General features: G+C 41.8%; 1 protein-coding gene across 2 annotated transcripts in view; it reads right to left on the bottom strand.

Annotated features, from left to right (window-relative positions):
• The window catches only part of exoc2 (exocyst complex component 2), a 51,901-nt gene that overhangs the window by 24,552 nt on the left and 15,092 nt on the right, over positions 1-12,257 (bottom strand). For both annotated transcript variants that reach the window (XM_004571759.2, XM_076875621.1), the window contains exons 4-8: positions 11,551-11,668; positions 9,233-9,346; positions 7,656-7,780; positions 1,766-1,846; positions 641-786 (exon numbers count right to left, since the gene is read on the bottom strand). In XM_004571759.2, the coding sequence (XP_004571816.2) occupies positions 641-786; positions 1,766-1,846; positions 7,656-7,780; positions 9,233-9,346; positions 11,551-11,668 (584 nt within the window). The remainder of the gene's footprint in view (positions 1-640; positions 787-1,765; positions 1,847-7,655; positions 7,781-9,232; positions 9,347-11,550; positions 11,669-12,257) is intronic.

The following is a 12,257-nucleotide window of genomic DNA, read 5'->3' as shown; positions in this document are numbered from 1 at the left end:
CACTGCCTGGACCCAACGTGTAGTAACATTTCTAGAGAGGTGCACGTTAGGTTACGCTGTAGGGTTTTAGAAGAGTTTGTGGTGATGATGTTGCTATGGCATACATTAAGTCAGGCGCTTGTGTTTCCACATCCAGCTCAGCCGATGAGGGCTGCATCTGAGGAAATAGCTTAAGTGAAGTGAAATGAGGTAGCGCATCTCATGGGGGGCATTAGTTTTTATTTTTCCACCAACTAAACAATAATAGGTCACAAGACTGTTACGTTTTGATAGTTACATTAACTGAAACAGGATTAAATGAATGGTATAACAAATAACCAGTCCTAAACATTGGCCAAAGTTTTCAGGTGCACAATACAAAACAGATGTTCATCTAATCCATAACTGAACAAAAAACAAAAGTTGGTGCTGAGGGCAGACAAACTGAGTAAAGGTGGGTTATCATCCAGAGGATGGTTCACGTCCTGTTTAGAGCTGTGTATTGTTTGCACTTGTTTTGCTGTTTCACATTGTCCACACAGGCTTTTTACCTTTTCTTTCTCACTAGTTAGGTTTAAGAACTAAAGAGTACTTGGTTTAGGAAATGATTGCGGTTTAGGTTAAAATGTGCCCATTAACACCTGAAAACAGGGTTAAGTACCTTCTGAATATTCCGTTCAATATTGAGTGGCAGGTTGAAGAGAAACTTGAAACGCTGCAGGACGTTGAGTGCATTGCGTGTGGAGTCAGCTTTGTCTTTCCGGCCCAAGACCTCCTGGAAGAGAGTATCGGCAGTATTGCTCGCTCCTACAAGAAAGACGAAGTGAGAAAGAGTGAGAGAGAGTGAAGGAGGCTGGAGAAAATGAGAAACTAGGATCCTATATAAATAAATGCTGATACCACATTTCCCTCTTATTGCTGGTCTCTGGTTTTCTTCCCGCTCTGGATGTTATTTGACACAGAGAGAGGAGCAGGAGCAGAGACTGAGCTGCTAAGGAGAAAGTGACGGCTATCTCTTAGTCAGGCTGCTTGGTGGGACCTTTGCACAGCTGACTTACTTCGTGGGTGGCCTTGGATGTGCCGTCAAATAGAAAAAAAACCCGAATTCTTCTAATCAAAACAAAACTCCACCCGCAAAACAAAATCCCTGAAGGAAAAACAGCACGAGACCAAACAGGGGAACATCTAACATTTTTCCCTCACCAATCTTAGCTGTGACATTTCACAAGACTATTTCGTGATAGTCTGACTGGCGCCTACGGCAGTTTGAATCTCTTGGTTTTTGGGGGTGAACGATAGACTGGACCCACTGGGCCATGGGCCCTCAAGTCTGGGATGAAAGCTATGTCCGGCTACGAGGTTTATTTATACTAGAAAAGGGGAAAGGACCAGCTTCTTGACCCTCCATTAGAGCAGTCCCATTATCATGTGTGACATGAAATGGCGGACACACGTGCACGCACACGCAGGATCTGCACGCTAAAAACAGAACAATCTGCAACGGTGAAACAATGTAGACGTGTTTGGTCTGACGGCACAGTGCATCAGAGTCAGCGACAACTCCTGGATGCTGAAGGTGGGTGATCTACAGCACTGCGCTGGCTCGTCGCATACTCATTCTCTTTTTTAATGTAGGTTATTCCTGGGCAGTATTACCAAAGCCCCGTGTCACTGAGATGTTGTCAAATTCTGGAACTTTTATTGTATTATTAAGATTTCTAAATTAAAACACCCCCTGAAAAAGCATCTTGTGGGGTTTTCGTCTGCACACTGATTGAACACTTACTGTTGAGGATGTTTTCTAGCCGCTGAGTCATTGATCCCTCCACTTTCTCTGTGCCATCAGATTCCAGCTTCTGGTGGATAGCTGCAATAAATAAATAAATCACTATTAGCTTATTTCACAAAATTTAAAAATCATAACTTAAAGCATAGAGGGGTGAGAAATGTAAGACTGGTTTTACGTTCCCAACGCTGCAGAGTAACCAATCCCCGGGAACATTTTCAATTTCAGGAACCAAAGGTAAAACAAATAAACATGCCCTACCCCCGTGGTAGATGGCAGATAACTGCCTTGGTTCTCCACCCACAGATGCTGTTACTGAAGCCACACACCCCCATGGTTGTTCCCACGCAACAAGGACCTGACCTTGTCCCAGCGAACAACTGTATTGGATCAATTCACCTAACCAAAGCCATCAACAACAAAGTGTGGTGGTCTTGGGACATTTGGAGCCCTTTGACCTGGAGGTAATGTGAATCTTAAAATGTTTCCAATTTTGGGAAGAGCACAGCTTGAGGTCTGTATACTAAAAATGACTGTACTGGGAGCGTGGTGGGGAGCAGGAACTCTCTGATGGTTTGTATCAATCACTTAGCAAGAAGAGCTTTACGCGGGAGAGGGAATTTTTTTTTTTTTTTTAAAGGAACGAGGGGAGAAAAGGAGAAAAAAAAATAGGGAGAGAAGGCAGCGGGGCTACCCCAGTATATAAATAAAGAAGTGGGCAGCTGGGTGGTGAGAGCTGCAGTGTGGGTTTATTGACAGAGTAGAAGGGAGTTGGAGAGGGTTTAGAAGACTTTCTAATACGCACTTGTGAAGCAACTCAAATAGGCGACAAGCAGACACCTAAAGAATGAAGACAAGATAGAAACGGATGGCAAAAAAGGACAGTACACCTCTCCATTTCCTTCTCTTCATTTCTGTCCTCCCTCTGTTGTTCTGATGCTGGCTGTTAGCAGAGCTTGACAGCAGAGGGAGCGGGAGGCAAAGTGAAGGGGGAGCGTTCTGAAAATAAATATATGGGTCCGTTCTGACAGACAGAAGCCTCAAGGCAGAGACCGAGGTATTCCTAAAAACACCCAGTTCAAACATGCCATTGCCTAATCCGTATGGACGTCACTGGCCTCTTGCTCTTGAGCAGCAGAAAATGAGGCCAGATGCCGGTTTGGTCAAAAGCTCAGAGACGTGGGAGTGTATACGGGAGATGGCTGAATTAATAGGACTAAACACAAAAGAAGACACACGCATACACTCAAGGCTGCTTCACGTCTCCACACTCCTCCTTGCCCTACTGCCAGTTTGCGTGTCCTCTGCATGTGTCGCACACTGAAGATCTCATGACGTCACAGCTAACCTAAACATTAGGTCAGGGTCCGGATAACACACGAGCCAGGACCTGAGGAAGAGCTGCAGCTCCTGCTTAACTTCCTGGAACCGTCGAGGCAAAAAAAGAATAAGAATAAAAATACAGTGTCCCTGGTTTCTAAAGTCGGCAATGTTTTGACTCCAGCAGGGGATGGGGACTCGGGGAATAGGCCCTGGGAATCGTGCATTTTTGGAACACGGTAGCTATTCCGCTTCCTGCGTCAATGGGAGACTTCCTTTTCACACAACAATGAAAAACCACAAATTTCAACATTTTAGTGGCAACAACCCCAGTCCCTGACAGACTGTCAGTCAGTCAATCAGCCAGTTTGTCTGCGTCCCAGAAGCACGCAGACAAACTGGCTGACTGTGTGCGTCTGGCTGATGGCTTGGTCACATTTGTCACCGAGGCTCCATGACCAAATGTTCACTACAGCCAAACCCCATCCATGTGTGTGCTGGTTCACAAGCAGTGGGTTTCTTTTGTTGTTTGTTTTTTTAAAACTGCTAAACAATTCCTTTCTAAACATAAACAAAATACTTTGTAATCCACAGAAATTTGGTGGTATAGAAAAAAACCCCAAAAAACAAACAAACATGTACAAGTGAACAGGGTTTCTTCAGCAGCATAAAAATAACACCAACACAAAACACTACCTTAACTATAAAACAGAGCTCATACATGTCAAGGAATTTGAAACATACAAATTTACAAGGGTTTAGAGCTGCTTAAAAATGTACATTTGCAGCATTCCAACTCAAGTGGCCTCCAACATCAGGACTGGCAGGGCTGAGTATATCTGGCAGTAAGCTTGATCACCAAGTATAGTAAAAGCAATTAGACTGTTAGCTTATGTTACAGGAATCCATGCAATTTCTGGTCATTTCTGACCCTCTGACAAGAAACAGAAAATCTTTATTCCTCATTAAGTGAGGAAGATATTTACCTTTGAAGCTGCTAAAGCCTTTTTCAGAGGCACTGAAAATTTCCCTTTACAGAACGTAAGATTTCTACCTTTGTACTTGGTAACTAGCACACTTGACAAAGTTAAGCATGACTTTGTGTCTGATACCCTATTAACCTAATCCTACGTCTACTCAGGGCTGGTGTTCAAAGGCCTTTGTTTCAAAAGTGCAAACATGAATCTGTTTTTTTAAACAGCATCTGACTGACACTTTATTTGGTTGTGACTTCACAAATTAGTATTACCGAATGGAAATTAAAAACATGTTTAATCTATTTATATACATTTTATTTACATTAGATTTCTGTCGGTGCTCGGTCTTGTTATGTGTTGGTGAGCTTTTTCTTAAGCTCCTTTGTGCAGTGAACATGCACTCTTGCAATATGCTAGTGCAGCACGGTGGTGCAGTGTGCAGCACAGCTGCTTCATAACAAAAAGGTTCTGGAGTTGAACCGGCTGCTTGTCTGATTAGTCTGCAGAGGTGTGAAGGAGGACGTTTATTCAAAGTAAAGTTTAAAGAAACATTTTGTTTTCAACAAGCTAACAGGACTACTTTTCAGCTTTCACTTATTGTCATCACTATTTAGATGTTCTTCTCAGCTCGTTTTCTGCTGGGTAACCTTGTTTCTTGATTTGCCAAAGTCTAAATTAGATAAGGTGATATGAGATTTTATTTTGCCATTTGTGCTGGAGAAGCTTAGCTGTACTGGAGAGCAATTAAGAGGCAATTATTTTGGACAAGAAGAAGAGAGGGAGAGGCAGAAAGTCCACAGATGTTCAAGTCAGAATCCTGCTGTTTGTTCTAAACATTTTCTAGCTGCCTCATTTCTTTTCCTACATTTGGCTCCTCTCTGTTGTTTCCACCTTGTCGGCAGCAGTACACTTACATTGAAGAAGAAGAAAAAGCTCCAGACGTCGCCTATTAAAGTCATCAATAAAAATCTCACATGCAAGCAGAACTGAAAATAAACACGAGAGGAGACGAGAATGTTGTAATGGTGACGAAGAGGCTTGGAAGCATTCAGCAACTTCTAATGCAGCACATTCTGAACTACGAGAACACATAAGTGCCCTGTTAAGTTTTTCTATTCACTGTTAATTTTTTTCTAATTCTAATGGACACTTTTCAGATGAGGTTCATTTGGACCAATTCAGAACTGCAGAGAGCTGCCAAACATCGAAGAGAGACAAAGAAAGGATTCACAGTTGCTCTGACAGCTGTGTTAACGAGGTCTGGCAGTATAGCTGGCAGGCTCAAAAGCAGCATGCTGGCTGGTATGTTGGTTTGGCTGACCATACATAATGTACAAAATAGCTCCACTTGAGCCATCCGTTTTGGGCCTCCACTTCATTTTTTATGACTGAAAGCCAAATTTTGGCATAAAAAGGATGCTGCAGGCCTGCAATGAGTCATAGTGAGCAGACACGATTCAGGAAGTTGAAAAATGAATTTTTAGTCATAATTCCTCTTCAAACATGAGACAGTTTCTGTTCTTAGTTCACTAAAAATGTCTTTTGAAAATCAGTGGTCACACAGCTTGAACATAAAGAAATATCTCTAAGCAAAGCTTGAAAAATCTACACAGACGTTGAATTTCTTTAATAAAAAAAAAGGTTCTTTAGTCAACTGGAAGAAAGTTAATATGACAAAAACCAAAAACTGCTAGTTTACACATTAGGAAGATCAAAAACACCATTAGTAGTAATTTGAAGACAAATTTCATGCCATCTGATTATGTAACACTATATATACTACATTCACAGACATACTCCCGCAGTCACATACCTGTGACCTTCTGTTAGCTTAGAAATGCTCCACTACATTCAGCAATTAGTTTCTTGGTGTGTCTGCATGCAATGAAATGGTTGGCCATGTTGCGTACCGTCGGGTGAGCTGAAATATTGAGCCGTCTTCAGTTCTCTGGAGATGAAGACAGCCCCGTGCTAATCCCGGGGTGCCCAAAGATCACCGCCAAGTCAAATTTAAATCTTATTAAAAGCACTTTTTAAATTGAACTTGTGACATTTTTGGGGGAGTCATAGAAATATCAAAGAACAGAAATATCATTGGCTGGCACACAGAGCAATTTCCTTACTCAGCATTTCAAAACTTTAACCAACAAAAGTAACTGTTAATCTCAAGACATTTGTCATTAAGAGTGATGCTTCTCATTTCTACAGATTAGCAAGCAGGTGGCAAACAAGTTCAGAGGCCTATTGATACCCACTAAACCAAATCATGACGGATTTTAGTATTTTGGGGGTTAATTTTCTGGCTACAATCATTTAATTGGCTAATCTATCCTGTCAGCCAACTGTTAAGTCTGTTTATAAGCAAAAAGCCAGAAAGAGTTAGTCAACCTATGAAGTACGAGCTTAACAACACAGTCCTACTGGGAAATCTAAATGTGTTTTGATGCACCACCCAGGAGCACCACCCGTAATGTCATACAATGACAATAAAGAGATTCTTCTATTTCTGTTTTAGAAAGGTATTGTGTGCTGGAAATTCATGTGGTAATGTGACTATACTACAAGCATTTAAGATTTTAAAGGTCCATTTAAGACATCTGAAGAATGTTTAGGGGAACTTAGTCATCCTGAATTCTCTGTTGGCTCCACGTAAATTAATTTTCTATACAGTTGACACAAAGTCTTTGGTAGGTGCTGCCTTATATCCATCTCAGAAAATTCACACAAGCCAGAAAACATCACAATAGTATGTGCTTGTGAGTCACAGGTCACATGAGTCCATCCATGGAGCACTGCTTCCCTTCAACCCCTGGAAACTGTACATTTCCCCATTGGTGCAGTGGGCACACAGTAGGCACGCTCAGTCTGAACGTGAGAATGACTGCGCATTGTTGCCATTGGTCATATTGGGTCTGTTATCGGCACTATCAGTCCTAATACTCTGGCGTGCATTGTGTTGGGCTGCTCCGTTTATTTAGATTCAGCCGCTAACAATGAAAACATTGCCTCTCTTCCAACCGCGGCACAAACATACGGAAAGCAATAATAATAATGATGGAGGCAGAAAAGTGTACATATAAATAGTAAGGGGAAGTAACTGAGCAGCTAAGGCGGGAGCAAAGGGTAAACAGACAAAAGTATGAATGATGAAGTGAACAATCGATTTGAGGTACCTGGCAGAGCGACAGCCGTCGGTCTCTGCTACCTTGAAATCTTTTTTGCATGCAGAGGTCAGTGAGTGTGTGCATGTGTGTGTGTGTGTGTTTACGTCGACTTTTCAGAGTGAAGCGAGAGACTGTGTGACAGGTGAGAGCTGATCTCATTTTGATGGAGGTGAATTAACTGTGTTGTGGTTGGCCAGTGCAACTTCAGTGCCAAGTAGAGGGCTTTCACGCGGCATCCAAATGAGCCTCTTTAATCAACTGCTGCTAAACCGCATGCGGGGGGAAAAAAAATCCAAAGACACACTCTTCCAAAAATCAAGAGCCATTTTCTAAGAGGAGAGTGAAGAGTGATGATTTGTAATGTAGTGTATTAATCAGACATCATTTGGGGCACTTCCACAGCACACAAAAATGTGTTAATTCCCTCACCTGACAGAGCGTCCTGAGCCTCAAAGAATGTACTGAGGCCTCCTTTCACATAGGCCAGACTCCCCTCGTTCTTCTTAGTAGCCTGCTTCTTCAGATTACTGGCTGCAATCTTCAACTGATCGAAGCTGTGAAAACAACAAAATGACACTGTCAGTATATCAAAGCTACAACTAATGATTACTTTCCATTTTTTTTAAATAAAGACATAAACCATGAAGGTTTTGTGCAACCAACAGCCCAAAACATACAGTCATATTTTTGAAACTTTGTGCGTGTGTTTCTGTATGCGCAGAGACACACGCACATCTGGGGGCACTTTGAGTGCGTGTGTCTGTGTGTCAGTCTCCTCGGTGAGGTTTCCTCCACAGGAAGAAACAGTCACCCAGTGAGGTCCAAACAGAGGCCCCTGCTAATGCTGAATCCCGGGGTCTGGGTTACTGGAAGGCTAAGCAGGGGGAGAGGAAGCCAGGAGAGTCCAAAATAACTCTCCTCTTCTCTGCCCTGACAGCCTTTTGGGTCAGCAGGCTGCCCTGTCTTCATATAGAAACTTAGTGAAGAAAATATAACCTCATTTCAATGGCACAAAACAAAATCATTTATTACTGGCTACTACCTATTTATGTAAATTACTCTGTGGTGATCTCATCTGTAAAATTAAAAACAAACAACCCACCCCACTTTTGCATCTTCTTAGGTAATTTTCTCTATAATAATTATGTTGTTACTGTCACACAATTAGAACGTAACAGGTTATGATCAGTAAGAGAAAAGACAGTTATGCAATTTTGTGATAAACAGTACATTAAACTTATTTAACAAAACTGACTATATAGTAAATAGTGAATGACTTCAGATTCAGCCCATGTGTACATTTTTCAGTTTATTCATTGCCATCCCTTAGATTGCACTATATGGTGACAAATTATGATTATTATCATCTGACTATCAGATATTTATTACTGCACTGATTTATACAGGAATATTTGAATTGTTTCAGCTAATTGTCAAACATGATGGCGTCTGGGACTAGCCTGCAGACAACCTAAATCCAGCCTGAACTGCTACTTAACTCAATTCATTCATAATGATCAGATTGTTACACTGGAATGTTATATTTTTCCTTGTAACCTGCAACCATCTTTTAAATTAGCTGTTAACATACTAGTGTTAGTAATGTGTGGCCCTCTGATTATTTTATCCAGGTCAGTAGTTAGTAAAGTCATAAGATCATAGCAGCACTAATCACACCTACTGGCAAGGAGTAATATTGGATGAGTTCAGTCAAAGAGGCACAACAAACCAGCAGCAGTTGCTGAAAATGATATACGAGCCTTGAGTTTGCTCTTATACCAGTATTAGTGTGAGTTTTACTGATGCACCTTATGTATTACGCTGTAAGCTCCTGTCTTGTGTCGAAGTAACTGAGTTAAAGAAAATATGAGCTTCAATTTTTGGTGGACCTCTGTGAAAGGTAGAGATATTTTACTGCTTGTTTTTCTATTTTCCTTTCCTCTTTCATATTGTTAGTTATGAGAGATGGTAGCTTAACATGAGTGACAAAGTAGGAGCTTGTGTACCTGGAGCCTGCATGGTTTTCTATGAGGTACCAGGTCGCAGAGAAGTTCTCACTGGTGAAGTCTGCACTCATTCCTGGAAATGTCAGCTCCAAATCTTTAGGTGTGATTTTGCCTCTGAAAGAAGACCGAGAGAAAAAAGATGACGATAAAACTCGACAGTTAAATAAAACAAAAGAACAGAGTAAAAACTGTGGTGGAATTAAAATAAAGAAAATACCCGTATAAATGTTTTTATAGTAAACTGTGTGTGAGCAGACTTTCGTAAAACAATTGAAGTCATTTTTAAAAGTGACGTGTGGGAGATCAAGTTCTCCAGCAGGGGGCAGTATCTGGCGGGGATGTACTGTGGCTGGGAGAGCTTGGCGTGGGAAGTGCAGTGTGTGACGCCTGGTTCCCCCTGGAGGACCCAGTACTCATTAAGGAAGCTTGATCTTTACTAATGACCTGTGGCCTACACAAACTAAACCCCTCCCCACCACCACCACCACCACCACCCACTCTGCAGTCACACATATGTACAAAACCCACATAAACAGTGCAGCATTTAAGTAACAGAAACACAAAATCCATGTAAAAGAACACACTCCGTGACGTACTCGCACGCACGCACGCGCACACACACACACACACACACACACACACACACACACACACACACGCGCGCGCACACACACACACACACACACACACACACACACACACACACACACACACACACACACCAGTGTTGCTATCATTATGCACCTATTTAAATCTAATATACATGCCTCTTTTGCATGTCTTGTAATTTTTTCCTATTCTCTGCTGTAGTTGATGTTTTGTCATGTTTGCTGTCCTTATATGCACCTCTTTTATTAGTTCAGCTGGAGCCTTCTTCCTGTAAATCTGGGTTTTTCCCTTCGCACCATCCATTGCTCATTGGGGGCCTGTATGATGGCTTGGGAAATTTTATCTCTCATAAAGAGAGGACTTTTGCTGTGAACGGGCATGGCATCTACATAAAACTGAATTACTTCCTAGCCTGCTTGATTCCACTCGGAGCATGGATTGCAGCAGCTCTGGCTTCAACTTGTGATAAACCGTGCTCATCCTGTAATGATAAAATTTACTTCTGCTATTAATGCTAATATTTAAGTATGCAGGAATCTGACCACATACAGATGCCGACACCATTTTCTTTTATTTTGTCTTTGTAACTTCTCCATCTTTTGTGGCAAGCAAACACTAAACAAGCAGTTTTTCAGCTCCTCATCAAGTTGCCTTTGAACATTTAGCTAGGGCCAACTTTGTTAGTAAACCTTGAAATATCACCACTGACAACACTAAATGTTATATTTGACAATATGTTGACAAGATGCTCAGTCAACAAAGCTGGTGAACCCCTAATTTACTGGTCTTTGTAATGCTCCACAGGTAGCTTTTTATAAGCTTGGATATTAACAGGTATTACCCAAGCATTGTACCCCTGGTAGGAAATACAGCACACATAACAAACAGTTAATATTCAGTGAGTGTAACCATTTAATGCTCAATCTGTCTGAAGTTGTTCAAACACTTGGAAGTTTTAACTAGTCCAAGCATTACGTTATGAACAGCTGGTGCAAACAGCCCAGCTGAGTAACCTTCCAGGGACGTCACTACACAAAAATGTACACAAACACACAGACCAGACAGACAACAGGGTGATGCTTTATGATGAACAAAAACATCTCTACCTTCTGAGTGCCTTTGTGTCACAAATTAAGAGCAACTGCTGGGACACAGATAGCGATAGCGTGTTTGTATATTAAAATCAAAGAGACTCTTGTATGCTTCACATAGTGCCTGCTTAATGCATCCCTAGGAGCAAGTGAATGCTACAGCCTGTTTATGGGGGTCTTGCTCCTGACCATGAGCGGTCACTTGCCCCCGGCCCCTAAACCAAACAAACACTAAGCTAGAAATGCCAGAACATGACAACACAAACTATACATTACAACTTGTGTATTCCCTGCCAGGCACGTGGGAGGCAGCAGCATGTTCGCTGCTCTCAGGCGCTCTACAAATGTGCGGGTTTGCTGCCTTAGCTTTTATCTCTTTATCGCCATCCTGTCTGCTTTATACACAATTATTGTGTTTCCACTGCCTGTGTGAGCGGTTAGAGGCTGTTCAGCCATTGCTGTGCTGGCATAATATTTCAAACGCTGGCATATGGGGAGAGTTTGTTTCTGTTTAGGGATGTAAACCATGACTCAATGGCTGGAGCACTTGTGTTTATGGAGGTGGGATTGTGCCGAGCCATTTTTCTGCGTGTGTATTTGTACGCTCTTGGTTCATACTTGTCTATGTCGATGCCCAGGGGGTTGCTGGGGCGCAGTGACAGCGGAGAGATTCCTTTGTTGCGGTCTGTCCTGAAGGTTAATTCATCCACCCATACTGCAGACTGATCTAGGATACCTGCGGACAGGACAGGCGAGACGCTGTGACCGAGATATCCTCCATACTACAGATGTACTCACACACACACAGACAGTGACTCAAACATGCAAATGCACGACAAATATGCATTTATTTTTCTGTTGTAAATTATTTTAACTTAAATTTAGTACAAATTCTGACCACTGTACTCTGAAGATACAGTACCTGACCTAATTAATTACACAGTACACTTGGAGGCTCTTGTCAAGGAATTTATAGTGACTCAAAACTTTGCAACTTCACTAAAAACATGCAACATATACATGGCACAAAGCATGTGTTGAAAACATACATTCTTTTGGGGTATGAAAAACTGACGAACATGGCCGGCCTTAGTTAAACGCTAATGCCAACTTTACAGCCAAAAGAATAAACACAGTCTGCACATTTGAGCAACATCGCTGATGTGTGGTCGACTTCAGCCAATCACACGTGCCTGTGCCTTTTCATCAGTTTCTGGTCAGAATGTTTCAAGTTAAATAAACAATGTGAGTTCATCTAAAAAACATCACTGATGTGTGGCTGGCTTTAGAGAATCACACATGCCCAGTTAGTCCTATTCTTTTTC

This window comes from Maylandia zebra, linkage group LG17 (assembly GCF_041146795.1).
Source record: "Maylandia zebra isolate NMK-2024a linkage group LG17, Mzebra_GT3a, whole genome shotgun sequence".
NCBI classification, from domain to species: Eukaryota; Metazoa; Chordata; class Actinopteri; order Cichliformes; family Cichlidae; genus Maylandia; species Maylandia zebra.
The sequence above is the reverse complement of the archived record's forward strand: the minus strand, read 5'-3'. Positions and strand labels throughout refer to the sequence as shown.